The 27,564-nt window shown below is 41.6% G+C and overlaps 1 protein-coding gene across 6 annotated transcripts in view; it reads right to left on the reverse strand.

Annotated features, from left to right (window-relative positions):
• Nucleotides 1-6,577: 6,577 nt before the first annotated feature.
• Nucleotides 6,578-27,564, reverse strand: part of LOC122966621 (septin-9-like) — a 67,892-nt gene continuing 46,905 nt past the window's right edge. For 4 of the 6 annotated variants that reach the window (XM_044330866.1, XM_044330869.1, XM_044330867.1 and 1 more), the window contains 9 exons: nt 16,005-16,214; nt 13,370-13,498; nt 12,892-12,973; nt 12,439-12,576; nt 10,836-10,953; nt 9,927-10,022; nt 9,639-9,735; nt 8,255-8,306; nt 6,578-8,084 (listed from right to left, as the gene is read on the reverse strand). In XM_044330866.1, coding sequence (XP_044186801.1) covers nt 7,943-8,084; nt 8,255-8,306; nt 9,639-9,735; nt 9,927-10,022; nt 10,836-10,953; nt 12,439-12,576; nt 12,892-12,973; nt 13,370-13,498; nt 16,005-16,214 — 1,064 coding nt within the window. In that variant the 3' untranslated portion in view covers nt 6,578-7,942. Of the gene's footprint in view, nt 8,085-8,254; nt 8,307-9,638; nt 9,736-9,926; nt 10,023-10,835; nt 10,954-12,438; nt 12,577-12,891; nt 12,974-13,369; nt 13,499-16,004; nt 16,215-17,617; nt 17,637-26,736; nt 26,880-27,564 lie in introns of those variants that run through there. The other 2 variants (XM_044330870.1, XM_044330871.1) reach the window with 2 other exon arrangements.

Here is a 27,564-nt window from a genome sequence, read left to right on the forward strand (position 1 = left end):
GGTTAATGAGGGGGATGCATTTTGGTCAATTTGCTAACAAGAGGAATGGCATCGCCCCTCAAATCGCCTACTGTGCACCTCCCTCCTCTGTATTGCTCCCGAAACCGATGTGCAACCATGAGGAAAATTAATTTCTTATTACATGACCCTCCTCCCTAACCTGCTCTGTACCTCCCTTTTCTGCCTGTTTTTCCCGTAACAGCTTCCATCTTCGCTACATGTACACACAAAACACATTCTCCTTACTCCATTTATCAACAACCATTTTCGTTTTCTGCTCCAGCTTGATTCATTTCTATCTTTAACCTCCATTACTATTCACCTGCTGTCTCACACAGCTGCATACATCAAACTAGCTTTAAAACCCTCTTTTCCAGAGAGCCGGCTGGCTTTATGCGCCGCATCTCTGATGGAATTTGCAGGCTGTCAGAAGACTGGAGCAGGAAAGTCAAATGCCAATCTGGAAAGTGTGTCCTTTCTACAGGAGCAGATTTAGGATTTTCCCCAGGCACATACACACTGATTGGATCTTTTGGTGTGTGTTACATACTGCATGCAGATGATATACATACAAGAACACACAGATGAGCTTACCAAAGACATACCTGGTTTTTCTTTGCTGCATTTAGTCCTGCAAATTCCCAAACCACCAGCGTTTTTCCAACAATCACTTCTAACACAAGATAATAAAGCTTTCACAAAGATGCTCCTAGTTATCAGCTCATGTTTCTTCATTGTTCTGACAGATAAATACTAATGCTTTCAATGCTAATATGATTCCAAATTGCCACCTTTCTTATCTAATGCAGAGAAGTCACTCAGTTTATAAACTGACTAGGTATGCCAACTACAAACCTTTTGCACATTTTTATGCCTAAAGGGGGTTTGTTTTTAATACACAAAAGATAAATTTTGGCTGAAGTATCAGTCTAAAAGTGGAAACATTGTAAAAAATTCAGAAGCTGTTTTTATTCAGACATGTAAGCTTTCACCTGGGCTAAAAAGTACACTTAACATCCGGTATAGAGTAAAAAAAAACTGTGTGGCCAAACTAAAACAGGATTCAGTGTGAAAATAGACAATGCAATAAACACAGCAGGACTTGAGCGATATATTGATTGGAAGTCATCTTGAGGACAAGCCAGGGTGGGAACTATCCATTGGCACAATTACTCTACTGAGTTTCCCACTTCACTACAGGGACTTTATCTTCTTCTGTTAACACAAACACAATTCTCTGTCTCCCCTCCATTTCTTCATTGCACCTGTCTATCCAACTGAATCCCTTTCAGTCTCTCTTCCATCATTTCTCACTCCTTTCCTTGTGTACTGCGTGCATTTTTCTGCTCGTTTCTCTCCTCACATCCATTTTCCCCTCTTTTGCTCTGTTCATCATAAACCTAGTCCCATTAATCAACCCTGTTGGTTGGCTCTTGGCAGCGTGCCATGACACTCCCCTCAGGGAGCAGAACTCACCCACCCTCCTTCCACCTTCACCATCTCCCCATATATCTCAGCATTAGAAACTGAACTGTCTTCTTCTGCCTGAACATATCTGTCTGAGGAGTCTCTGCCATGACACCAACTACACTTCTGAAGATCACTGAGGCATCCAGTTGCAAAGTATGTTTTCCTGCAGTTAGTTGTGTTGCCATTGTGATGCCCTGAAACATGCACATCTACTGCATATCTATCCTTCTGTAAATGCTATTAATATCATCATCTGGATGTTCCAACAGCTTTCAGTTTAAAAACAAGGAAGTTCATTCTTGTCTGTGTAGTTCAGTGAGTTGACTGTGGCATTAAACCCATCACTTACAATACAACCTGCTTTGGAAATGTTCACCAAATGCCAAGTGGAGGGCAGCAGAAGAAACGCCAACCAAAATTCACAAAGCTTACTCCCAGATTCCACGCATGCAAACATTATATACATCATACGCAGAAGCATGCACAGTTATCTGTACGCATATACACACATTCACATGCTCACTCGCATTCATTACCATAATCGTTGACATACATCTGCGACTGGTTTAATTACTCACAGTAATTAGCCAAAGGCAGGAGCTACCAGCGATGCTCTTCTCTCTATGTCTCACCTCTCTCTTCCTCTGTCTGGATCTTTCTCTCTCCCTCCCTGTGTATGTCAACTAGCATGCCACTGCACACTCCTGCGGACCAGTGACTTGCATGACTTGGGCGGCTTGAAGGGTTTATTCCCACAATAAAGTCACCCTTTGAACTCTGCACCTTCCCCGTTTTAAATCTACTCTCCCTCAGCTGTGACTTTGTTTTTCGAATCCTCACCCACACTCTGTTTTGGGATTTTTTTTTTTCTTTCATACTCGATTCACATCTATCCAAACAAACCCGTTTCTTCCCTCTGTGTTCAGTCGGCTAATTGAATTTGCAGCTGACTTTTAATTAACAGCAGGGCTGATTTGCATAAAGTTGGATAATTTGCATATGGTCGACTGCCCCTCCCCCCTACATGTCTGAGTGCCTGGCACAGAGCCAAGAGCAGGGGTGGAAAATGACATCGGAGAGAGAAAGAAATAAGGAGGAAGGAAAGGGACGGATGAAGGAGGAGAAGGTGAGGTGTCTGCCAACAAAGGAGAAGAGAGGCAGCAGATGGGGGAAGGAGGAGACAAATGGGGGCAAAAAACAACAACAGGAGATTGGGAAGTAAGCAAGGTAGACAATACACAGTTACACAAAGGCACACACACACACACACACACACACACACCAATATCTCCACAGATTTTGCAATCAAGCTAGCTGATTAATAAATCAAAGGGGAAAAAGAACGTGATGCATGCTAAGTAGTTATACTCGTCTTACAAACAGGTGCTAATTGGTGACACATTGGCTCTCTGCAGAAGAGTGGGGCAGACTCACTAACAATATGTGGCAATGAGGTGCGATGCAACGCGTTTGTCGACTACCACCGTGGCCACGTCATGCAGAGGCAGGGGGGACACTGCATGAGAGCATGCAACTCAAAATGTCGGAGGAAAAAAGCCAATTCAAACACTGTGTAAGAGACATACAAAACTTAGCTCACAGTTTTGCATTAAATACGACAATTCACATCTAAGTACTCCCCTGATACACTACTGTAACCACATGCATGCATATTCATGCAGGCAGTCATTAACCAGGATGAGTATTTGTCAAAATGCTTCCTGTTCAGAGGGCTCGCTCTGCTTTGATAGGTCCCATCCATCACAATGTGCCATGTCTGACCAATGAGCATGCCCATATCTGTTAATGCCCATCCCATAATGCCTGGTAGAATGGTCTATTTAATAATACTGCATGTGGGTGTTTGACACACTTGAATCTGCCAGCAGAGTGGCAGAGATGTTAAGGTGTCGCAAGCATCAAAACAGCTGGCACGCAGCAAGTTGATATACTCGTGTGTGTAAGACTCAACATGCATTCAAGCAGATATATCACCACCACAATCTGCAGAACATAAAAGTCTGAAATATTCAAACATCAATTCATTACTCTACACGTGCTCGTACACAAACACACAGCCTGTAAACAAACACCGTGTTTACCAAAACAGATTCTTTCTCTCTGAGTTGCCTGACTTCGTTAGTATCTAGAGAGAATGCAGATCATTAATAAATGTCATTAAGGCAGGCGGTGGAGCGCTGGGTGGCTGCCAACAGGATGACTGCTGGGTGGCGTGCAGGGTGGGGACGAGCCACGGCCAGCGAGGGTAGAGATGCAGCTGCTTGTCTCCTGTTTGCTCCTGCGGAGATAGAGAGAGAACAGAAGTAGGAGAATGTGGGGGTCTAAACTTATCGGTTGAGGCTACATCTTTGTTAGTGAGTTGGGGGTCGTGGGTGTCTGCCACTTGAATACTGTGGGAGATGGGATGGAGCAGACACCATTTTGAGGAGCATTGCAGTGAGGCACCATTTTGAAGTGCTCGGCAAGGGGGAAAAAGGGAAATAATAGAAAAGGAATCAAACTATCTCGCATAACACAAACATCTAAGCCGTGATACAATTCTGACACTGGGGAACTGGAGTGAAGAGATGTCAGGTCACACGACCACATGAATATTGCAGTGACAGTCTGACCTCAGATCAGAAATTGGTATTCTTCGATTCACTAAAGGGTCACTCTCGCATTCAGATATACAAAGAGTAATGTCACGTTTAGCTTTGTCTTTTTGTTTCGAATATGAGATGAAACTGTTTCTTACTGTCCTCAGAAGTCAATACTAACATCACTCAGTGCTGTATGTTTCCAGTGAAAATGCAGTGGCTTTAAAGGTCACATATTATGCAAAATGCACTTTTTCATGTCCCTTCAACCTAAGTATGTGTCTAGAGACCCCCAAACTATGAGTACCACCCTCTCTCTTTTCCTCCTGCTCCATCTTTCAGTAAATGTGTGTGTCTATAGAGGCGGTTAATATGGCTGGTGATGTTGGACTAATATTGTTGAGGGACATTCAAGAGAAACTGTGAACATCAAGCCTCATCTGAAACTAACTAAATAACGACAGTAGTAGTTTGGATGGTGGTAACTGTTTTTTCATGTTGCTTTTTGTGGAACTTTGAACTGCAACGCTAGCTCAGTGAGCTTTGTTGTTACAAGTTAGCCCATTCTGCTCTGTGATCCTTGCCTGTATGTGTGTGTTGCTACTGTAACGTTATGTAAATCTACTTGATAGACATGACATGATGGTAACAATACATGTGTGAAAAAGAAATGGTCAAACTGCAGGAATTCCTTTGCTTGGCAACATTGTGTAACTTTGATTAGCACCCAGCAGCTAATTTGCTCAGACCATAAAGCTGTAGTGGCCCGTTAGGCAGTGTGTGTAAAGTCAAGCCGAGGCAGGACCCAGTTCATTCCTATGAAGGTTGCTCAGTGGTGCATGAAGCCAAAAAAGCCACTTACCACTGTAAAGGAATTACCCGGATGAATGCATACTGAACACACTGTATGGGCGCATTGGGCCCATACACTATACGCACCAGAGACTTCTGCTGGCTAAGCCAGCTAACTTCTGGTTTAGCTCTCCGCTAATTTGAATAGGATAAAATAATTCAATTGCCACTCTTCTAGATGTTCCAAATGTTATTGGACCGAATGGATCAAATTCTGATAGTGAAATGAGTCATTTTACAGAAGCTGTGAGGCTCAAAAAAAAAATCTATTCACCGTTTTACAGCCGCTCTTTCCCCTTGATTGTGTGCAGGAAAAATGCTTTTTGGGCCCAAGGTGGACCCAGAACTTCCACAGTTTGACTACTATGTCAAATTGGCTTCAAAGCCTGGCGTTAATATGAGGCTTCAGCTGTCTGAGTTAGTCAAATGAAGTGGAAATTTTCAAAAATTGCAGTCTTTTTATTACAAAATTCACACTATGTGTTTCCCTGGAAAGTGTTTCCCTGTTGAGCTGCTGTGGGGGTATAGTAGCAAAAAGAAGGAATTTTCTTTTAAAAAGGCTGTAATTTTTGAAGATTTCCATTTGATTTGACTAATTTAGACTATGAAGCCTAATTTTAGCTTCACTTAAACATCTGAATACATTTTGCACAGAACAAGGACTGTGGATTTTGTCCCCCATCGCATTGAAAGTGAATAAGGAAGGATCTTTTAATGGCTAGTATGAACAGGAGAAATAATTAAAGTGAACAAAACCTCCTTCAATGTTCATATGGGCACCTGACTATTGTTTTAAGGCAGACTTCAAAGATTGCGATCCTATCCTTTGAATAATGGGCTATTTAATTTTAAGTTGTCTTAAATGGAGACACTCCTGTGCACAAAGCCATTCATCTGGATTTTTTCACTTTAAAACATCACATCAAATAACATCAGTAATTTCACATTTCATCATTCACAGATTGGTGTAACTAAAGGGGTGTATTTTATTAGGAACTATGGGAAAACACCTCCATTTTGGATTTTTTTTTTTTTTGATTTTATATTTCTGTCCTCCTTGGGCTGAATCCATCCAGTGTGAAGTTCTTTAAATTAAATCAAAACATGTAAATCACTAAAAATGTTGTTTTTCTAACTTGATATATCTGTTAGATCTGTCAACATGCTAACTGCTAAACCCCTCAGTGTGCTCTCCTCCAATACCTCAGGACGCTGATGTCTGCATATCCTCACACTGAATCCAAGGTCTTGTCTGGAGCTCAGGACTTGCCTTCTGTCATCTCCTGTGCTGAGGAAGAAAATACGCACTCATGCATTCAAGTAATTAGCGCTAATCAGCCATACACTGACTTAGCAGGTGGCCATATTGATTTCAGAGTCTAATCAAGGAAAAGCTTAATGACATGGCAATTAAAGTGCTCCAGTATGTGAATTACACCTGCGATTAAATGCTACAGGGATCCTGTGTAGTAGAAAATGATCTTAAGTGTGGTCTTCCACATACAGTCAGAGGATATGAGCTGATGAACTCACGCAGTCCAGTTGTTCATGTCAAGCTCCTCTGCAGGCTGGCTCTGTAAAATGTATTGATGGGAGGAAAAAACTGTGTATACAGCAGTTTTAAAAGAAGAAAAAAAACAATCAAAGAAAGTAAATATTTACAACTTTAATCTTTATTTCTTTAAAATAAGATAAAGGAAAATTTGTTATTATCAATAATACAAGTACAAAAAAATGTATCAGAACACAGAAGAATATACAGGACAGAGCATGACAGTGACAGCTGAGGGAATTATATATGGTTCAAACAGACAAAGATCCTTGGTATATTATGAAAAATAGAAGAAAAAGTGGGCTGGTCAATGTAAGATTTGTTTTCTTTTTTTCCAGATAAGAAAGGGAAAAGGATTGAGAACTGTCTAAATGTAGGCATCTTGGCACCAACAAACCTGCTCTCTTTCCAGTTTCAGCCAACACACTAGCAAACATTTTCCTATAAATAAGGCACTACGATGGGCTCAAATGCACGTGTGAGTGTATGTGTTTGTGTGTGTGTGTGTGTGTGTGTGTGTGTGAGAATAATCTGAATAAGTGGACCACAACTGATGACAAACGTTCACATTTTATATCGTGCATAAATACTCATTCATCTTAAATCACTTGAAGATATTTCTATTAATAAACAATGACATTTATTACTGGGATTTAAAAAGACATCAAGGACCTGACATCCATATTTAACATGACATGAACATATGACGAACAGTTAAAGCAAAACACAGCTTGTGGCAAATAATATAAACTCAAACGTACTGTATGTGCTATTTTGATATCCTTTTCTTGTTTACCTACAGGGGAGAGCACTGAATGACGCTGCATCACACAGACAGACTGGTCCGACTGTATGTGTCACATGTTGGCAAAAGTGCTGCCCGGCCCCCTTTCCAACACGCTTTGTCAATGTATGCAACTATGTAGTGATCAAGTGCAATCCACACATGTTGATACAGGTGTGTGCTTCTGCTACAGCACAGTTGCTTATAAGCGCTGCGGAAAAACATCAAACTTGAAAAAAGTAAAAGTGGACAAAATTAACATGTTACTGATTTAAGGCAGCTCTGACACTGACACGTACTGAGTGTCAGATCGTTGTGTTTGGCAGATGCTGAACTTTTGGCACCACGAGTAAAACCACAAAGGTTAACTTTATGATCGGGAAGCAGATAAAAATCAAGCTGCAGCACATTACGAAGAATCAAACTTCTCTTCACTCTCTTTGTCCTCGATAGTGAGAGGATAGTGTTTGTTAATGTGGCCATAAATTGACATGAACAGTCCATTCAGCTGCTGAGTCATTGAAAATACAGTCCCTCTGGCAGGCTTTTAAGTTTCTATCCCACCTGTGAGACGAGGGATGGAGTGGGGGACTGGAGTGGTGGGAAGGCTGTCAATGAAGGTCAAAGTCTCATAGCAAATGAATTACACCGAGTTGAGGTTAACTGCGGAGGAGTGGGTGGTGTCTACATCTCGTGGGCAGCAAGATGATGATCTGGGATACCGTTGGCATGAGCCACCACCGTGTTATTCTCATTAAGACGCCTCACGCGATACATTTCATAGTGGATGCTGCTTGTGATGTCCTTAATGTTCTGCATATGGGTCCTGAAAGAAACACACATATATACACCCATAAGAAACCAGTACAAGAGATGGACGAACTTTAAAACTTTACAATAATATATACAGTAAACACACACTAATGCAGCGAGACAAGGCTGCATGAAAACAGACAGAATATAAGATATAATGATATTGAGACAAAATCTACTCACCTGATGAGGAGATCCCGTAAATAGGCAAACTCACAGTGGGCTATGTTCTCAACTAATGGAGAGAGAGAAGTTATGAGTTATAAGAAATAATCAAAAGTGAGATAAAACAGATAACAGTAGGTGCCGGCAAAAAAGGAGCAAAAGGCAGACAGTATGAGCTGTGAACTATGCTATGTGACTGTTTGCTGTTAAGTTTCCTGATTATTCCACTAGGTGGAGTCTAACCTCAGTGTGATGTCCCTAAAGACACAGAGATTGGTCATCTCAACACTCAGATGCCTTCACTCACTGCAGATCTCTGTTGCTAACTTCATCTACTTGCAGTTCTGAATAGATAAGACTAACTGATCAAAAAATTCCTGCCAGGCTTGTGTATGTGTGTGTCTGTACAGCACATGCTGCAGGAAATGAAACTTCCTTTATGAGACACTTGATAGAGGGGTAGAGCCTCCTGCCTGGAGTGGATAACATAATTACGTATTTAAAAAGGAATCCTACGGTAAGAATGGATGTTAACAAAAAGAAAGAGTAAAATACCAACACTGACACTGTACTAACATTAAGCTGAATAACTTCAATTCTAAAAACCAAAACAAACCGCACACAAACAACTATTAATTGACCTGGTTCAAGTTTTGTCATTACTTTTTGAAAAATTCAAACAAAATACAACTGTAAAGTTTCCCCCATACCATCATGTTTTATTGCTTATGTGAGCATCCTCAGTGTTTCCTTTATGAAACAAAAAGGGAGCAAGCAATGAGTGAACCAAGTACCCAAATCAGGCTCCTTCAAACACAGAGTGTCTGCTAGAGGCCTGTGCCAGCTGCATGGCACACGACACCAGTCTGCAAACTGAATGGAGCATTGTTTTATTGACCGACTGTCTCAGAGAGGTCTTTACATGTCTCCCTTTTCTCTTTTCTTCTCTATAAATTAACTGCCAGATTAGTTATGTGCATACTGCCAAATTAACCTGATGTGCCAGATGGTTTGTTACACAGAACCATCTGAGAAGTCGTCTGGAAACTGTTTGGAAAAGGGCGAGCACTTTCAAAAAATACTTGGCAGGTGATTGGATGAACCATCTGTCCATCACCATCTATCACCATTTTACCTTGCGAGGCAGCTGGATTTGCAAGATTGCAAAATCACATGAGAATCCTCATTAGACGCTGATTGGTCCGAACTACTGGTGGTTCGGACACAAGTGCATAACTTGAAGCCTGAAGAGATGGATTCTCATGTGATCTCGTGATTCAAGCTCGCAAGGTAACTGCCAAATGCCATGCTGAAAGTTTCCTAAAAACATCATAATAATAAGAAGGGAAAAAAAGGAAAACAAGGAGAGTGGAAGAGGAGTGAAGGTGAGAGGGAGTTGTACCTTCAATGGTTCCCCACTTGGTCTTCCTCCCCAGCAGCCTCCTGCCATTGACTTGGTATTCCTGATCGCTGCCCACCACAGCAAATGGGATCATCTCCTGTTCACAGGTTAAAAGGTCGGCAAACAATGGAGTCAGAAATCATTCAGATAAAGTACATTAAAAATGACTCTAAATGGACTTAGGATGACATAGCTCTGTGGACAGGCATGTCTGAGCATAAATGAGGATGACTGAGTCACAACCTCTGCTGGACATGTTACAGATCTGCTACATCATCATGCTCTCACCCTGATCTTTTCGTTGATCATTCTGTCCTCCGCATCCTCATCAAATTCCTTCTGAGGGTATACGTCGATCCCATTGGCTCGCAGCTCTTCCCTGATCTGTTCAAATACACAGAGAAACACAATAAATCTTTAACCTGCTACAGTTTTGAAAGGATACAAACTAGGCCCTTTAATTGCTGGAGTAATTAGGCAAGACGTGCTTCACGCCGTCTTGAGAGACATCAAATAAATGCACCTAAATCGGCACAATGTACAGATTAAAATGGTTTTAACACAAATCTGGCTTCTAATCTACTCCAAAAGTTTGGGCTTAGATGTTAATCGCTGTCTGTGTACAAACACAATATAAAACCTAACAAGATGGATGCTTATGCATAAACCTGTGCACACACCAAGTCTGCCGTGAACATACTGTATACAAAACACACAAAAAAAGACACATAATTGTGCACACATAAACCAGAGGGAGTTTAGCGTCCTCATTGCTAATGAGAGGAGGGGAAATCCTGAGTTTCTTGAAGACGATGCCAATAAAAACATACAAATGAAACGCTGCAGCTCTATTGACTGTGTGGAGGCAGAGTAGAAAGTAAGGGGGGTAGAGGGGGAGAGAATGAGAGATGCTCTTCAGCTGTTGGTGTAATCTAGTCATGTTTTGTTACTGTCCAGACTGAGAGGAGAATACAAGAAAGAACCACCAACACACCACCAAAGAATACCGCAGGAACTTATCCAGTCACTGCTTACTGTACCACAACCACACAAAAAAGGAAGTGTAGAATGGGAGCCAAAAGGAGGATGCTTCTCGATTATAAATGTTGACTTAATGGTAAAAAAAAGAAAGAAATGAGATAAAAGGATACATAAATCTATTACAAAAAAAGCAAATGGAAGACAGAAAAATGTTACCTTCTTTTTGAAGAAGTCCCTCTCCTCTAGGGTGAGCGTATCCGCCTTAGCAATGACAGGGACAATGTTGACCACCTTACTGAGACGTCTCATGAACTCTACATCAAGAGGCCGCAGACTGAGAGGGAGAGAGACAACGCGAGAGAAAAAGGGAGGAAAAGAGAGAAAGAGAATGTGAAATGTAAATGAAATGATGAGCAACACAAAACTCTTCCACCAGAGGGCAGATGTTTCTAACAATTCTCTCAGATGGAGGAACAACTGTACCTACTGACATATTTACTGTTCACATTGCATCTGTGAACTAATCATCTTATACAGTGTGTTAACAGCTCTGTGAGGTTGAAAGGAATTGTAGTCGGTTTGAGGAGCTCAGGACTTTCCTGCAGTTTTGAAAAGTGTCTGCGTGTGGTTGTGGAAGCAGCCTTGCTAGCAACACTTCCACAAAGACCAGCCATTGTCAACACGGAGTCTTGTACACTCGTGCATAAGCACACTTAAAGAGACAAAAGTGCAAAATTGATTGCATGCACCCAGACGCACACAGACACACTGTCTCTCTCGTCCATCCTGCCTCTCTCTCCATTAGGCTTTTTAAGGCATAAGCAGCTGTTGGCCAGGCCATGTGACATCTGCAGTGTTGGATCAACATGAAACATTACTGGATGGGGCACAGACACAGGGGGCCATTTCACACAGCCCCCTGCCTGAGTAAAGACAGGCCATGACACAAACATTAATAGAGGTGCAGCACTATAATCAACTGTGTGTCTTTGTGTGTGTGTGTGTGTGTGTGTGTGTGTGCTCGAACCAGGCTGACAATCCACAGCTGCTTTAAACATTTTCCAAAGACTTGCCGCTGCACTCGACTAGAGTTACACAAATGCAAAAGCTGTAAAGTGCGCGGTGAATCTATCGCTTGATGGACATATGAGACTGTGTATACCCTCCCCCAATTTCTTCTCCTACTATACCCCAAACCCCTGATCTCGGAACAGTGAGGGGCTGAACCAACAGAGTGTGCGGAGAGGGAGGGCAGTTTGTGCACTTCGATCAGAGCCAGATGTGTGTGTCTGTACGAGATCCAGCGAGAGAGAGACATGGGACATTGTGCTGCTCCGGGGCCTGGCGAGAGCAGCCCATCTTTCCATTGTGTGTGTTAATGTGTGCGGGGTGGGCTGGTGTTCTCGGATATGTTGCACAGTGCTCAGAGGAAATGTGTGGGGATGTGTGTGTTCAGTATGTGGGGTAAGAAAGCCGAGAGACGTTCCACACTGCCTAGAATAAACAAAGGCAGTCTGTATCAATACTTGATCTGTTTGCACATATGCAAGAGGCAGCTGTTTAAGGTCCAGCTGATGTAATTCTAGTCAAGTCTGGTCAATCCTTGTTATTAAGTGACTTTACTTATAACAAAAGTCACCTTTTGGCCATGATTCACAGCGATTATAATTAGATTTATATCTTCTCTGTCTTTCACATCTTGCATTCTACTTGATGAAGACTTTCTCATCTAAGAACAACAGAGGGCAGCACTGGTATTATTTGATGTGAGCTCTCAAAGAAGAAGGGAGAATTAATATGTGCTTGTATGAGTCCTTACCAGTGTCCGGTTGGGGGGATGAAGTATATGCAGCAGTGGACTCTGGAGTCTGGGATCCTTTTCTTCCTGTTGATGTTGATCTCCTCCTGCAGGTACGCCTCGTACTGGTCGTTAATGAATTTCATGATTGGCTGCCAGCTAGACCGTGGTAGGGATGGATAGAGGGAATGAGGGAGGAAGGGGGGCGAGGTAAGAGATTGATAGATAAAAGAGGGGAGGAGGAAGAAACAGAGATAGAAAAGCAAGTGAAAGGGCAGATGGAAGTGGGAGGGGCTCAGACAGTTTGAGAGAGAGAAAGAGAGAGAGGAAGATAAGAGTATAGAGTGACAGAGAACAGGAAAAGGAAGACAACAGGAAAAGAAAAGAGAAAGGGAGGCGCATTTGGTTAGACACTGGTGCCAATTCAAATCTCAGTGTTTATGTAGTTAATGCAATGAAAAAATTGTAGTGTACCAGTTCTCGTTATTGATCTGGTCTCCAAAGCCTGGTGTGTCGATAACAGTCAACTTCATTCTCACTCCCTTCTCTTCGATGTCTGCAAACAAAGGAACACACACATGGTTAGTCAGTGCCAGCAGACTGTATACAATAATGCTGAAAACACTCTGAACTTTCAAAAATGTAGCATGATTCTGGGATTGTACTGCCAATTTTTTGCCTGAAAGACATTCAGACACTTATGTGAGAGGATAATTTGTATAACATTTTCTAAAACAGCTGTTAAGTTTGTGTTTGGAGTGACTTGACTTTACTATGACTGATAGAGGGAAAAGTGTAAATACAGAAGGAAAGTGTAAATACAGTACAGAGTAGAAAAACAAAGTGACGTATGAGATAGATGTATTTTGGCTGACACACCTACAGATGGACAGAAATAAGCCAAAAAAGAAGGGACACAGAGAAAACACGAGGGGGTTCAAGAGGGCCGTACCATGACTGATGGACTTGATTTCAATCGTTTTGGGGATCTTCTCCTGGGCTGTAGCCAGCACTGACTTACGGCTGACTTTAGACTTGAACAGCGTGTTCATCAAAGTAGACTTTCCCAAGCCACTCTGTCCTGTGAGCAAAAACCCAGTCAGAGAATAAGAGAAAGAGAAGAGAATAAGAATAAGAGAAACACACACACCTCATGACAAATATTGAAAAGAAAAGAAAAAAAACTACTCTTCCATAGTGACTGATCGCAGTCTCAACAGTCTAAACAGTCTACACAGTATAACATTGGTGCCATAACAAACCCAAACAAGATTCAATGATTATTTTCCACGGCAATTTGAAACTCAGGGTGACTCCAGCATGTCAGTTGTTGGGCTGAGGCAGTGACAAGCTGCAGATATTTGTCTGCATAAACACTGCCAGTACACATGACCCCAATCCAAACACACCAACCAAAAGCAAGAATGGATCCAAAGTATACCAGTTTTTTTTTTTTTTTTTTCTAAAACGATCAGGAGGCTTGGATTGAGTGACCAGAAATACAGAAATCTTCATACATTAAATGCAATCCAATAGTAGTCCTGTAATAAATGCCACCTTTAAGAAACTTAATTCTGGATGGCACTATGTCAGAGTCAGAGATGAGTGTAAATGAATGGATGATATATGGGCAATACTATAATCATTTTACAGAGTCTAAATACAAAATGTTTTATATTTACTTTAATTATATCATTTGCTTTTCACAGACACTTTTAGACTAGATGACTACATGGATCACTGCTGTTTTCTTCTAAGTGCATAACAGCCCAGTGAGTTCATGTTGCAGTTGGCTGATAAAATGCTCTCCATCTGGATAAGATGTACTGACTTTGGCGACTTTATTGTAGAAGCAGATGAACCAGTGAGAATCCCTATTGTGGGTCATTAACAACTGTCTGTCTATATGGATGGGACCATCTGTGGCCCCTGCGCACCATGTTAACATGACTACGGGTTGATGAAGAGGAGTTTGGAGGGGCCCATTGGCCGGTGAACATTCACAGTTCAATTTCAGGTTAAGTCAACATTGAGAACTTCACTGATTTATGGAGAGGCACACTCAAACACAGTCGCATGGGCAGGCAGTCAGCAGCACATGTTGCATGCAAACATGGATTGATGCAGCAGATGCTTAATCCAACATCTGCAGAATTTAATGGTTGGAATTCATACTTTTTCTTATGCAGTTGGAAGTTTAAAAAGTCGCCATCACTACATGCCAGATTAGCTTTTTATCTTTTTTATAGCTCTGGCAACATTGATGACGCACACACTATACAGTGTCCACACCTCTTGCAACAGCTGTATTTCCCCAAAGTGTCTCAGCCCAACATTCTCCCAGTAACAACCGTCACAACAGTGATGCAGTGCCAAAATCCCACGCTTTCTTATGTAGCACACCATAGTAGTATGGATCTTTTTTTGTAACTATGACAACATATATTTGGGGATGCTTTCATGATGAAGACAAGACGAAATTACTGGCAAACAAAAACTGACTAAATATCATCATAATATTGTTTAATTGAAAAATGTAAAGATTTTTCCTGCTTCCCTTCTGCACAATCAAAAAAGGAAAAGGGAACATTGCTGTAAGTGTTTGTCATCATGCAACTAGACCTAAGTAATTAAATCATCTAAATCAAATCTCTGAAGTACTCTCATGGCCATAAAAATACAAATCCAATCATCCAATTTTAAAAAAAGTATCATTCCTCCCTGTAATGCTCTCTTTTTTAAGTGGTGGAATCTAATTTCACCTGAATGCAGAAACCACATGGAGACTGAGCGTGTTTAATTCTGTTTACCATTGCCTCTGCAACTTTACACAATTCAGTCTCAGCCCCGAGGCTGCCTTTTGAACAAGCTTTTTTTATTTTCGAGGATAAAAAACACAGACCAACTGGCGCGACATCATCCAGAGGAGACATACAGTAGGGAGGTGCTGTGGGTTTTATGGTGGCCTGTCTACTGTGGAGGTGTGCTTCTGTGTAATTAGCTCCTCTTTTAAAAAGGTGCCTGATCACAGTGACGAAGACTCAATGGGAAAGAGAGTTTTAAGTCCTGCTGTGTGTGGCTCAGGCTGCTTATTAAAATGAGGTTGAGCCCTCCGTTTTCTGTCAAAACTTGATTAGAGAGAAAGCAGCATCATACCTGAATAACAGCACGCATGTTATGATTGCTGACTGAGGTCGTTTTGAGATAAGCACACATTTAGTTGTGGGTTAATATGACATGAAAACAGACTTTATAGTCTACACTTGACGATAATGCTCAGAGAATTAGAGAGAAAGAATTCATCCTCATGATTAAAAATTCATCTTTTCAGTAAACAACATAATATCATGCATGCAGCCTAGTGATGTAGTTGCTCAGGTTTCAAGTAAATGTCAATTGACAACCATTCATTAGCAAGAACTCCTCCCTTTAAGTTAAATTTAAGCCCTCACTGAGAAATTCATCCTTTCCATCTGACCACTTCTAAATATTTAGGAGTCACACTGTAGCACACAGTGACCAACTCCAGCTCTGAGGCCTGTATAATATCACTGAAACTTCAGTATGTGTACACAAGCTCTACTTACCCACAACCATAATGTTGAGTTCAAAACCCTGCTTCATGGCCTTCCTCCTCATCTGTTCCAGAATGGCGTCGATGCCCACATAACTGAAGTCCACCACGGGGCCACCAGCCTTCTCCCCGTATATGCCACCCACTGCTGGGGACATCATAGTATCAGGCACCACCGCCTCAGTCATGGCACTGCTGGTGTAGCTGGGAATCACCTCTGGCCCTGATTTGACAGAGAGGAAGAGGAAGAGAGAGGGTTAGAAAGGAATGAGTTGAGGTTGTGATAGGGTATGAAGGGAACGGGGGTGGAGAGCTGAAATAGTACGTGTGTGTGATTAGTAATTGTGAGGATGTGAAAAACAGGTACTGTAAGTGAGACGAGGAAGTGGAGAGAGGTTTGTATGCGTGGTATTAAAAAACATCCATGTTACAAGAAAAACTCAAAAGAATCAGAGATACTATGAAAAGCTTCCTACAACTGTCAAGCTATGTAACAGCTACTTTCCATCCATGAAAAATCACAATACACATAAAAAACATGGTAAACTGCTTGCTCATCAGTGCTTTGTACACACCTGGTGGAGGATTGGAATTGAAGCAGCAGATAAATCCGTTGTTTTAGCCTGTTTAATAGTCAAATAACACACACATCTTTTAAAAACACCTCCTGACTGTCAAACGGAGGCGATGGCTGGTCTCATGCCAGCGCAGGCTCTTGACTTGACAGAAAACTACAAGAAAATATACTCTGTACTATTAAAGTACTTTGCACTTGGCAGGAGGTTATCCCCGCAGTTTGTTTTGATAATGATTAGCTTAATGTCCTGCAGTGGAATGCCTCATAAGACAAATATTCAACTTTAAATATGTTCACTAAGGTCTGTTAACACAAGTGCTCACCGATATGCATGAAGAAAGTAGCTGTAGCTCTGCTTAACAATGTGTTAAGTCGGTGTAGGTAAAGAATTTACGGTGTGTATATTTGTGTGTCTGTAGTTCATGTAGCTGCTACCCCTCACAAGGCCTCCTTCTCCCTTGCTCTCCACAGTTCAGTGTTACTGTCCTGTTAATGTGAGAGTGGAAAAGAGAGACTGCTGAGGCTGAAACCTGATCCACTCTCTCTGCTAGCCCGACTCAACACACACACACACACACACATACACACACATACAAACACACAGATTACATGCTTACATTGGTGCACTTAAACACAGCCTCGTACACACTTGGCCTTTCCCTCTTATGATCAAATAACTGACTGATCTGTAGGCGCATACGCATGTTCTGTATGAGCACATGAAAACATGAACACACAAGCGTTGACTGTCAGCTGCCAAGAATTTATCAGCTATTGGATTCCAGCACAGGCGCAAATTATACTCTGCAACATTTGGCCTGCCATAAGGAGATGAAATCCAGACAACTCGGTATCACTCGGGGGAATTAAATCGATTAGGAACGGCACCCAGAAGGTCCACACACTTCAAACTGGCACCGCATTGACTAATGGAAGAAATCCAGTGAAGAATAACACCACTGTGGAAACTCAACCCTAGCTCAAAATCAACATTAAGTCTTACTTTTATAATGTTTTCCATTATGTGTGTGTGTGTCATAGAGACCCACCTATGGAAGCAGCTCTCCTGGCCTCCTACACCACTTCCTCATCCTGTTCCAGCAGTCGGTCAGCAACTTACTGCAACTTACTGCCCTCCACCTCTCCTCTGCACCTCCAACATTCCCATACCTCTGCTTGTGTCTGATTCTCTCAACCTCACCCTTTCCTCTCTCCACACACAGATTCTGTCCTATCTCCTGTGTCATAGGTTTCCCCTGTCCTTATCTCTTAGTCATTGCTTTTCTATTGTCTCCCCTGTTCGACTCCCCCCTCTTATTTTTGCACATTACTCCTTCCTTCCTCCTATCTAATGCTCATCTGGCTTTTATCTTGAACATTGAGTTTTGTTGTCTATTTTTTAAACTCCCTTGTAGTCACATCTTTTGATTACCTTCATCTCTGCATCACACAACCTTTGTTACTTGTTATCCTCCACTTGCCACTGTGGATGTAAATCCTTCTCTCGCTCTGCTCCACCAATGTTTCTCTGACAGCTATGTGCTGTAAACAGACATGTTGGCCAGGGGCTAGCACACTTTGACAGGCAAGGTTGCGACTACCAAGCGTCACCTAAGGCGGGATACCAGCAAAGCATCAAAGGGACTGAAGATGAAATGAATGGGGTTAAAAGACACTTGAGATAGTGTCAGCGTCAGTGGACTCAAATATCTTCAAACAGCAGCTACACTAGAAAAAACACTCAAATATAACAACTCTCATCCTCATTTAAAATGTGAGACCATGATGCAGATGAAGCACGATCAACATTTCCTCAGTCTCTAAGATTTTGTTTCCCAATTCTGTATCCACACCACCTGTTTTGTGATCAGTGTGGGTTTAAAAGAAGAACAAATAAAAGGACACTGGGTGTTCACCTGGATTCCACTAATCACTGTGTTGAAGTACATGATGAATAGTGGCCCCTGAGAAGTTTTTGGTCATGACCAAGTTTAAGTGGCTCTGTGATCTGGCCCCTTATCTCTAGTCAGTATTTCAATTTTTGAAGGCTTTACATATGCAAACAATTACAGAACCTGAGACAAGATCTTGTCCTGAAACAAGTGCCTCATTTCTTTGTTTGAGTACAAGGTACTGAGAACAATACTACCCACATATATTCTATTAATAAGCTGTCTGTTTAACAAATAGTACACACACTAATCTCTTAGTGTGGGTGGAATAATACTAAAAGCCGTCGAGACAGAGTGGGACTGAGACAAAAAGACTAGCATGGTTGTAGGTATGTTAGTGTGTCCTGCATCTTAACTAGCTGGTTTCCCAGATAGAAGCAGCAAAGGCTCTTCAAAGAATCGTTAACTGGGCTGTGATGAATCCACACCGCCCATTTGCCCAAGTCAAAGTAGAGTCAAACATTGTAAACTACTTGGCAAACATACAACACACAAAGGAACACAGACCTCACTTTTAAAGTCTTGGACCATTACTGTGGGAAACCCAGCTCAACCCAACAATGAAAATAAATCAAGTCGGTAGTAAACTGTTTCAGTCTTGTGTCGTCAATTTATGTAAACTGTGTAGTGATATTGATATAAGAATGTCAAGCTGTGAGTGAGGCGTCATGTGTCATTGGTGTTGTTTTGAGAGCAAATAAATGCAAAATGGTGAAGGACTTAAGGAGCAGCCTATTGTTAAACATCTGGATACAGTGACCATTTATCAGAGGTATTCCACTACCTTCATCTCCTCCATGATGTCCTGCCAAGGAGCCGCAGACCCATAGTGGGTCTTAGCCAGTAAACACAGGTGTCAGGAGACAGCCGGTTGGAGCACGACCCTATAAATGTTAAGACATTTGACCCCCCCCATGAAAAATGTCAGGTTCTGGTGACTTACCAGCTGGTGGACATTACTCCAACTCTACCAAATGACTGAAAAAAAAAATCAGGTTCACGCCAGGTCGCATACTGTAGGAACATCAGTTATTTGAATATGTTTGGTGGATGTTCTCACTTGAATTATTTGGTTTTGGCATAAACATGGCGGTGTGTTAAATGAGCCTCTCTCAGCTGCAGGTCAACTGATCTGGCTCGAATTGTTCAAAGCAATTATGTGAGCAATTAATCAAATATCATGCTATGACGCCTGCAGTGTTTGTAATGACTGTCAGGTGAGCCCTGCTGACTCACATGTTTTCCCATCCAGTACTGAGTTCACTGATGCACTGTAATCATCCTGCTATCCCACAGATACTCTTCAGAAAGAATCTCCTTTTCCTAACAAGGGAGCTTAAAAGCAATGACAATTTTACTTCACTGTGTGCACAATAAAATGGCAATAGTTATTAATTTGGTTTAAATCAAATTCATAATGTCTTGCATAAACACTGGCAGCCATACATTCTTGATTTAAAGAGTTAAATCAAGACTCAGCTCTACTTTCTAAAAGCTTTTCCCCTGTATCAGGTTCAGTTATGGGATGGGATGGATGTATAATGTGTTTCCTTTGAGTCTATAAGACAGCAAAATTAATTTTAGCAATTGGAAAGCAGAGAATGACTCATTTGACTTGCTGTGATCCTGTTTTCAATTACAGGCACTAAAAAATCATGTTTTTTTCTTGCTTTCAGCAGTATCAGATTGCTTTGCTTTTTTGTAAATATGGCGGGCAGTCTCTTATACCACAAAGCATTTTAGAGGGCGGAAAAGAGGTGAAACAAGAGTGGGGAGGAGAAAAGAGTGTGGAAAGACGTAGTGAGAAAAGATGTAGTCAAGAAGATGGTGAAGAGAAGCACAAGATAAAGAGGAGAAGTAAAAAGGAAAAGGATCATTGAGCAGGGGAAGGTAGAAAAGATAAAGTCAGTTAAAAGAGGACAGAGGAAGGAGTGTGTAATGGAGGAGGAGGGGAGGGAAAAAAAACTGTGGGGAGTAGAATTTGTGATTCATTCTTCTTTTGCCTTGGGCATTCCTCACTAACTGCAGACAGGCCTCCAATTCAAGATGTAAATACAGTTGAAACCAGCTAAACATGTCCCTGTTCACTGCATGGCCTTTTCAAAATGCACTCAAACTACGAAGAACTATGAAGAACACTGCGACTGAGTCGTCTATGTTTAGTGGAGATGTGGTCAAAACCACTGAGCCATGCTCCAGCTGTCCAGGGTGTTGATCTTGACAGCGTGGCGAGCAGGTCAGAGGTCATGTTCCCAGTTTAGGTTGGAAAAGAGCTGCGCTGAGGTTAGTCCCCTTAGAACAAACCAGTGGTTTGACCCCCTGTACAAACTGACTTGAATCACAAGAGAGGAATCCAGAGAAAGGAAGGACTGGAAAATTGGACCACGGGAAGCATTTGTGTAGAAGAGTGATTCATCACTGAACCCTTAAAACTTGGATTCTACAAATCCTTTCCCTTTATTTTACACTTCTAGGACTGTGTGATACAGTATGTAGAAATCAAAAGTATGAAGTAATACATATATAATAAGTATGATCTGTATTGTCATGTTTTCTTCAATTTACCTACATATATATTGTCTATATTAAAACTACCAATGAACTAATGTGTCCATGAATGAGAATAAAAGAACCTTGAGACAGGCAACTCTTAACAATCCCTCCACATGGGGGAGGGGACTTGAATGCTTGTATTTTATGTCAAATCAGTCCACTACTTGTCTGAAGCTTCATGTCAAACACAAATTAAGGGATTGAACCACTAAATGGGTCATTTGCATCTTTGTTCTGGTCTACAATCTTTTTGTGGGCCCTCTTTAGAAACATCTGCTCCTTTTTTGTCTCTTATTTACATTCCCAGACAGGACAACGGCGGTTTGCAGCCTAGTCTCATCTTAACATGGCAACATTTGTTTTGATAGTGACCCAGATGCTTCTTCAGAAGTGTGTGGGCTGCTGCGAATCTTATTCACTGTGATAAAATCTAAAAAGGTTTCTTGGAGGACTTTCCAATGATTCTTGTACTTGCTTTTTATGGTTGATTTCCCCAAAGAGGAGGAGATGGCACAAACACCGCTGAGAATAAATGAAATGCATGTGGCCTCTAAATTAGTTTGAACTGGGGTTCCACACAAACCTCCAGCACAGAATCAATTAGACCACATGGGTTTAGGACAGGCCCAAGGGAGGGACATAAACACTATGTACATACACACACATACACACACTTTTTCCCACCCTCTTACAGTGAATCCCTTAATAAAAGGGGGAAATTGGAGTGGTGGCAGTGCAAACATGGTCTGCTGTGTTATTAAAGTCCGAGTGTTTGTGCAGCAAGGCCTAGTTCCCAGAGTCCTCATCATTCAGCTCTCTGGAGAAATGTGCCCTTTGACCTCTGCAGGGTCTAACCCGCTCATCGTGTCACCTGGCACTGGACACCGTGTGTGTGTATCCGTCTGTGTGTCAGATATGTGTATGCTTTCTTCCATTCATCAAGTATGATCTTGTTTACACCACACAGTATTTTGCATGCAAAATACTTTGTAAAAGGTATGTATGATAACTACCTGTCACCTTCACACAGCTACAAATCAATGCTTCTCTATCAATGCAACACACCAAAGGCTGAAATTGTGTCCATGTCAGTGTACGAAGCATCAGCAGCGAGTGTATCTTAGCATCCCTTTGAGAAATGTTTGTAAACTGCAGTAATGACAGTCGAAGCCCACAGGTTTGTCTAGACTGCCAGAGGAATGTGTTCTTTCTTCACAATACGCTGGTGCACAAGAGAGCTATAGTCTTTCTAGGCTCTTCAACCGCCTCTGACACTGTGTAGCTCATGAGAAAAAATGTCATTCAACTGCAACAAACTACCTTTTGCAAGGTTTCATCCACATATGAAAAATGAACAAAGAGCATTTAAACCTTAAGGACCAATTTACCAATCTCATTCATTTTCTAACTGAAGGAAGCAAATCCACCGCAATACTAAATTCCTCACATAAGTGTCACTGCAACTGACTGAAATTTTAAGCCTCACAAAACATTATTCTAGCCCAAAGCAACGGCTAAACATTAACCCCAAAGTGTGTTTACACAAAGGCTAAATCAATCAGAAACTCGCCCATTGTCTGAGGCTCCTTGCAAACAGAAAGAATAATGAGTTAGCTAGCTATTATCTGCTAGCTGCTCACTGACAGGAGTTATTAAAATCATTAAACTATGGAAGCTAGCCAATGTAGTTCTTTATCTTAGTGCACAGGTCAAAGTGTATCAGTGAAATGGTTGGCTGACAGCGAACATGGGTCTACATGGCCAGGGGGCTCAGGAATCTGACCTCTGTCCTCACACATACCTCACCTCAGAGACACCAGTCAGAAGAACTGAAGTCAAAGTCATATAAAACATATTTTCACATACAATTTGGTGTCCATATGCAGCAGTATGAGAACAAACATCAGGAAAAAAATATTTTATATGGATGAATATCAGTATATTTAAACATTTAGACACTAGATATTTCCTCTAGAAATATCACGACATCCCATAATACTCAGAGGTGAGGTGTAATTGGGACTTGTGGCAGGTGTGTAGTTATAGGTTGTAGTAAGACATTTGTCAGGTTTTAAAGGGCTCATAGTGAGGTGAACCCGCTTTCTCACAGGACCCACCTATCATTATCATAATAAATGTGACATAAATATCATCCATGCACACCTATCCACACTCTCTTGAAAACATGGTATAGTACTTAAACGCTTGGTTGACTTTAAGTAACTAGAGGTGCATTCACCTTCTTTCAGTGTTACGATGGGAAGGCTGAAGGTCTTTAAGGCCACTAATAAAGTGTTTCACTGTACGTGTGAATGTGCACAAACACACATCCATCATTCTATCAACAACATGGCCAGCAGGAGTCCTCAGGCTCTTTGAGACACTCTACAATATGTGTGTGTGTGTGTGTGTGTGTGTGTGTGTGTGTGTGTGTGTGTGTGTGTGTGTGTGTGTGTCTGTGTGTGATATAAAGCTGGTCAGAGCAGTATTTATGGACTGTGACTGACCCACATAACTCACAAAGCTCATGAGCACAGTAGGACCCCAACTACTAACTATGGTAATTTAAAAGGACCAATGTGTAAGAATGAGGGGGATCTAATGGCAGAAATGAAATACAATATCCTTAAGTATGTTTTCATGGGTGTATAATCACCTGAAAATAAGAATCATTGTGTTTTTGTTACTTTAGAATGAGCCCTTTACATCTATATAGGGAGTGGATTCTTTTTCATGGAGGCTGCCATGTTGCTCCGTCATGTTTCTACAGAAGCCCAGAACGGACAAATCAAACACTGGAGATAGAGGTTTTTTTTGCGAATTTCATGGCCACCGTAGGTTCTCCTACACGCTTGCAGGGTTTCTCCCAGAAAAGTTGGTAGGCCTGGTGGGGGTGTTACCATTGTGCAGGCATACACTGATTACATTACTTGCCCTACAGCCCCCAAAGTCATTTTGCTTTTTAAAAAAATAGAAATAAAACCCATTTAGTTCATTTTTGTGTATCAGCGCCCACGGTCATAAAATAAAAAATGTCTACTTTGTAAAATAGTAAGCATGTTATCAATACTTATTCAGACGACACAATTATAAACTGCAAGTGTCTGCTCCGTCCACAGTATCCAGAGTTGCAGCACAGAGTAGCAGAGTGAGACATCTGTCCTCCCTCCTGCTCTCTGCTGTAAACACGCGTAGCTGCTAGCGAGCAGCTGCTCTCATGTCTCCCCAGGTCTCGGTGCTTGTTTTCGGCAGAAACTCTCCTGCTCTCTGCCTGCTCAGCCTGCTCTTGAATGGTAGGCGGGTTACTCTGGTAGCTGCAGCCTCACCATCACACACTCTCTCTCTCTCTGTCTCTCTCTCTCTCTCTCTCTCTCTCTCAACTTCACACTTGCTATGCACTGAGCTATTCCTTAAGGGGTCTATGCTACTTGTATGACACATTTTAGTTTAGAAAACATCTTAAAATACATTTAAAAAGAAATCCCCGATGCTTAAGCCTGGCAGGCTTTCAACTCAGACTTGGCGGGCTGCCGGGCTTGTAATACACTGGCAGAACCCTGTGCTTGGAGGGGTGGAGGTGGGGGGGGTATTCATTTGGTTGAAATCTCCAACCTCACCGCTAGATACCACTAAGTCCAACACACTGATCCTTTAATATGAGTTCGACATGATTTCATTCATTAACATATGAGTCAAATATTGTGGCATCCTTATCACTGATATCGGCACTTAACCTTTGAAATCATTACAACATCAGTATCATAATAAACATCTTTGATGTCTGAGCTTCATACGTCAGCACACGATAAAGTAGGCCTAGTACAACCTCTACATACAGTACAGTATTACAGTCCTTGTTGTCTTATAGAGGACATGCTCTATTTTTAAATTCCAAGACCTAATTTTTGACTCTGTTTACATTACCCACTCCACTTAGGGATTAAGTCCAGCCTTACACTTTAAATAGTTCAGGACTGTGGTTGTTACTACATTATAGTATGTCGAGGTTTATAGCTGAATGTCTTGAGACACTTGAATTACTACATTTTGTTTCCAAAGTCTATATGCCACAAATGCTTTACTGTAAGTGCAACTAAAACAACTTCTTATGCCTCGCACTTTACAACCCACTTTCATAATGAACACAATATGAATGCGCACATGTACATCCACAAGCTAGAAAACTCAAAACTAGCTATTCTGAGAATGTACAGCATGTCAAGCTACAGAGATGAAACCTTATCATTTTTACATTACAGAGCTCCAGTTACATTCATGAAATATTTTGCATCTCAAAGTTATGATGCTGAATTCCTCAACAGATACATAATCGTGTTGCACTGCCTTATTGGCTGACTCACAACCTACACTGACACACAAAGACACGCAAGATAGAGAAGGTAACGATGACCTTTTCAACGTCCCATCAAACACTGGTGAAAGGCTACTGTCTGTTCTCGCCTGGCAATGCACAGGGGCCACAACAGAGCTCCTTTCAACAGCTCAGTGTGAGTAAGAATGCGTTCGTGTGCATGCTTGTGAGGCAAACCAGAGGCGGGTGACTCTCTAAAAAGGTGAAGGGTGGTTGCTGTTTTCCATCAGTTTGATATTGTGAGAGAGCTATGCCTTGTATTCCCCCTGGTCAACCCTAGACAACAAAAGCCTGGATGATACAATGCTGAGGCTCAGCTTTGTTTTCTGACTGCTGCCACATTGCCAGAAAGCCACTTTCTCACAATTTAAACACTGACAGAAAGACTAATCAGAAAAGCAGTGATGAAAACTTAACTTCAAAGAGAAACATAAGCTGTACAGGGTGAACAAAACAGCTTAGAATGAAAAAAAGGAAATATCCTTTGATTTTGATTTGACACCTAGCATTTCCCACTGGAAATAAATAAGAACTTCTTTCCACCTATTATTAGTAGTCAAGACGATGCCTTCACTGTACTTTCCAAAGCAAAAACTAAACTGAAAGATTCTCCTCCACACTCTATGAAGCCTACTGACCACATGTGTGGAGCTAACCTTTCACTTTGCTGCACATAATGTCAGGAGGGAGGAAACTTTAACAAGAACTGAAAACTGAATTTTAAACAGAGTAGAAACGGAAACATGATGGAACATCCCTCTGTATATATACATATGTGTGTGTGTGGGTGTTATGCAAAGACAGATTGATTACAAAGCTTGCCACAGAGCAGAAACACAACATTGAGGGCGACGGAAGACAGAGGGTATGCAAAACATTAACAATGGTAATTATGCGCATGCATGTACACACACATAAATGGAAAACATACCAAATTCTTCTCACCTGAGCTCAAAGCCATTTTTTCTTTGCAGACAACATTTAAACACAACCACAATGTATACTGAGCCTGACACTGGACAGCTAGAACACCAGTAATATTTAGACACATACAAAAAGCTGAGCTCCTGAGTCAAGAGTGAAAGGCATGCAGAGATATTTATCAGGGTAAGTATGAGAAAACAACTGATAACCACATCATTTTCTTCCAGAGAAGAAGAGAGGCATCCAAAACACACAATGAAGGAGAAAAACATTTATTCCTCTAATTCCAACTACCAACATCACACACATACCCAACCACGCACGCACACACACACACATGTATTCTCCCGGTATGCAGAACACTCACCGTGTCTGAAGTGTGTGTTTGTGTGTGTGTGTGAGTCGTCCCCTGCCGAAGTGCAGCGCTCCAGTGAGAGGCCAAACTCTGCTGTGGCTCTGGAGGCTCCCTGCCTGCCCCTCCCACCCATGCGTGTCATGTGACCCAGCACGCAAGGCAACAAGACACACCCACTTCCTTCAAATCCCCCCCCCCCCCCCAACAAAAAGAAAAAAAAAAACAAACTTCCAACCTGTGTGCACAAAAAAAAAAAAAAGGGATCTTTGGCTGAGATAGAAGGATGTGTATTCGTCAACAACAGAGTTTAAATATTGTGTGAGTGGGAAAAATAAATTAACTTAACAAAGAGATGCTGGTTGATTGTGTAACAGCGAAGGAGTTAGAGAGCGTGCGTTTCACACTGAGGTTGACTGCAGCCTTTGAGCCAGCTGAATGTCCGTCTCCTAAGCACCAGGGATTATTTACAACCCTAATTACCTGGCCTGACCCTCTCATCTGCTCCTCAGGCTCTGCATTCATCACATCCCTCTCATTCCTCTCACACAGACCTGAGACGCATCACATCAAACTACAGGGATTCCCTTTGACACTGCATATGTCGGTGCTCTGATTAACTTTGCTTTTAGTTCTTGAGACACTAAGAAAACATGTTGCAGCTGAACACCTTTGGGACATCAATGCTCTCTGTGAACCAGGGCTGGACAGTTTTGGGAAATACTTACTGTATTATGTAACATCTCAATTTCAATATCCAAATCAAATGTTTGTTGTTTTTTTTTTCCAGAGGGAAATGTTTTTGATAGTCATGTAATTCAGGAATTCTTTTGTGCTGCGAAG

Source organism: Thunnus albacares, chromosome 17 (genome assembly GCF_914725855.1).
Source record: "Thunnus albacares chromosome 17, fThuAlb1.1, whole genome shotgun sequence".
Taxonomy (NCBI): Eukaryota; Metazoa; Chordata; class Actinopteri; order Scombriformes; family Scombridae; genus Thunnus; species Thunnus albacares.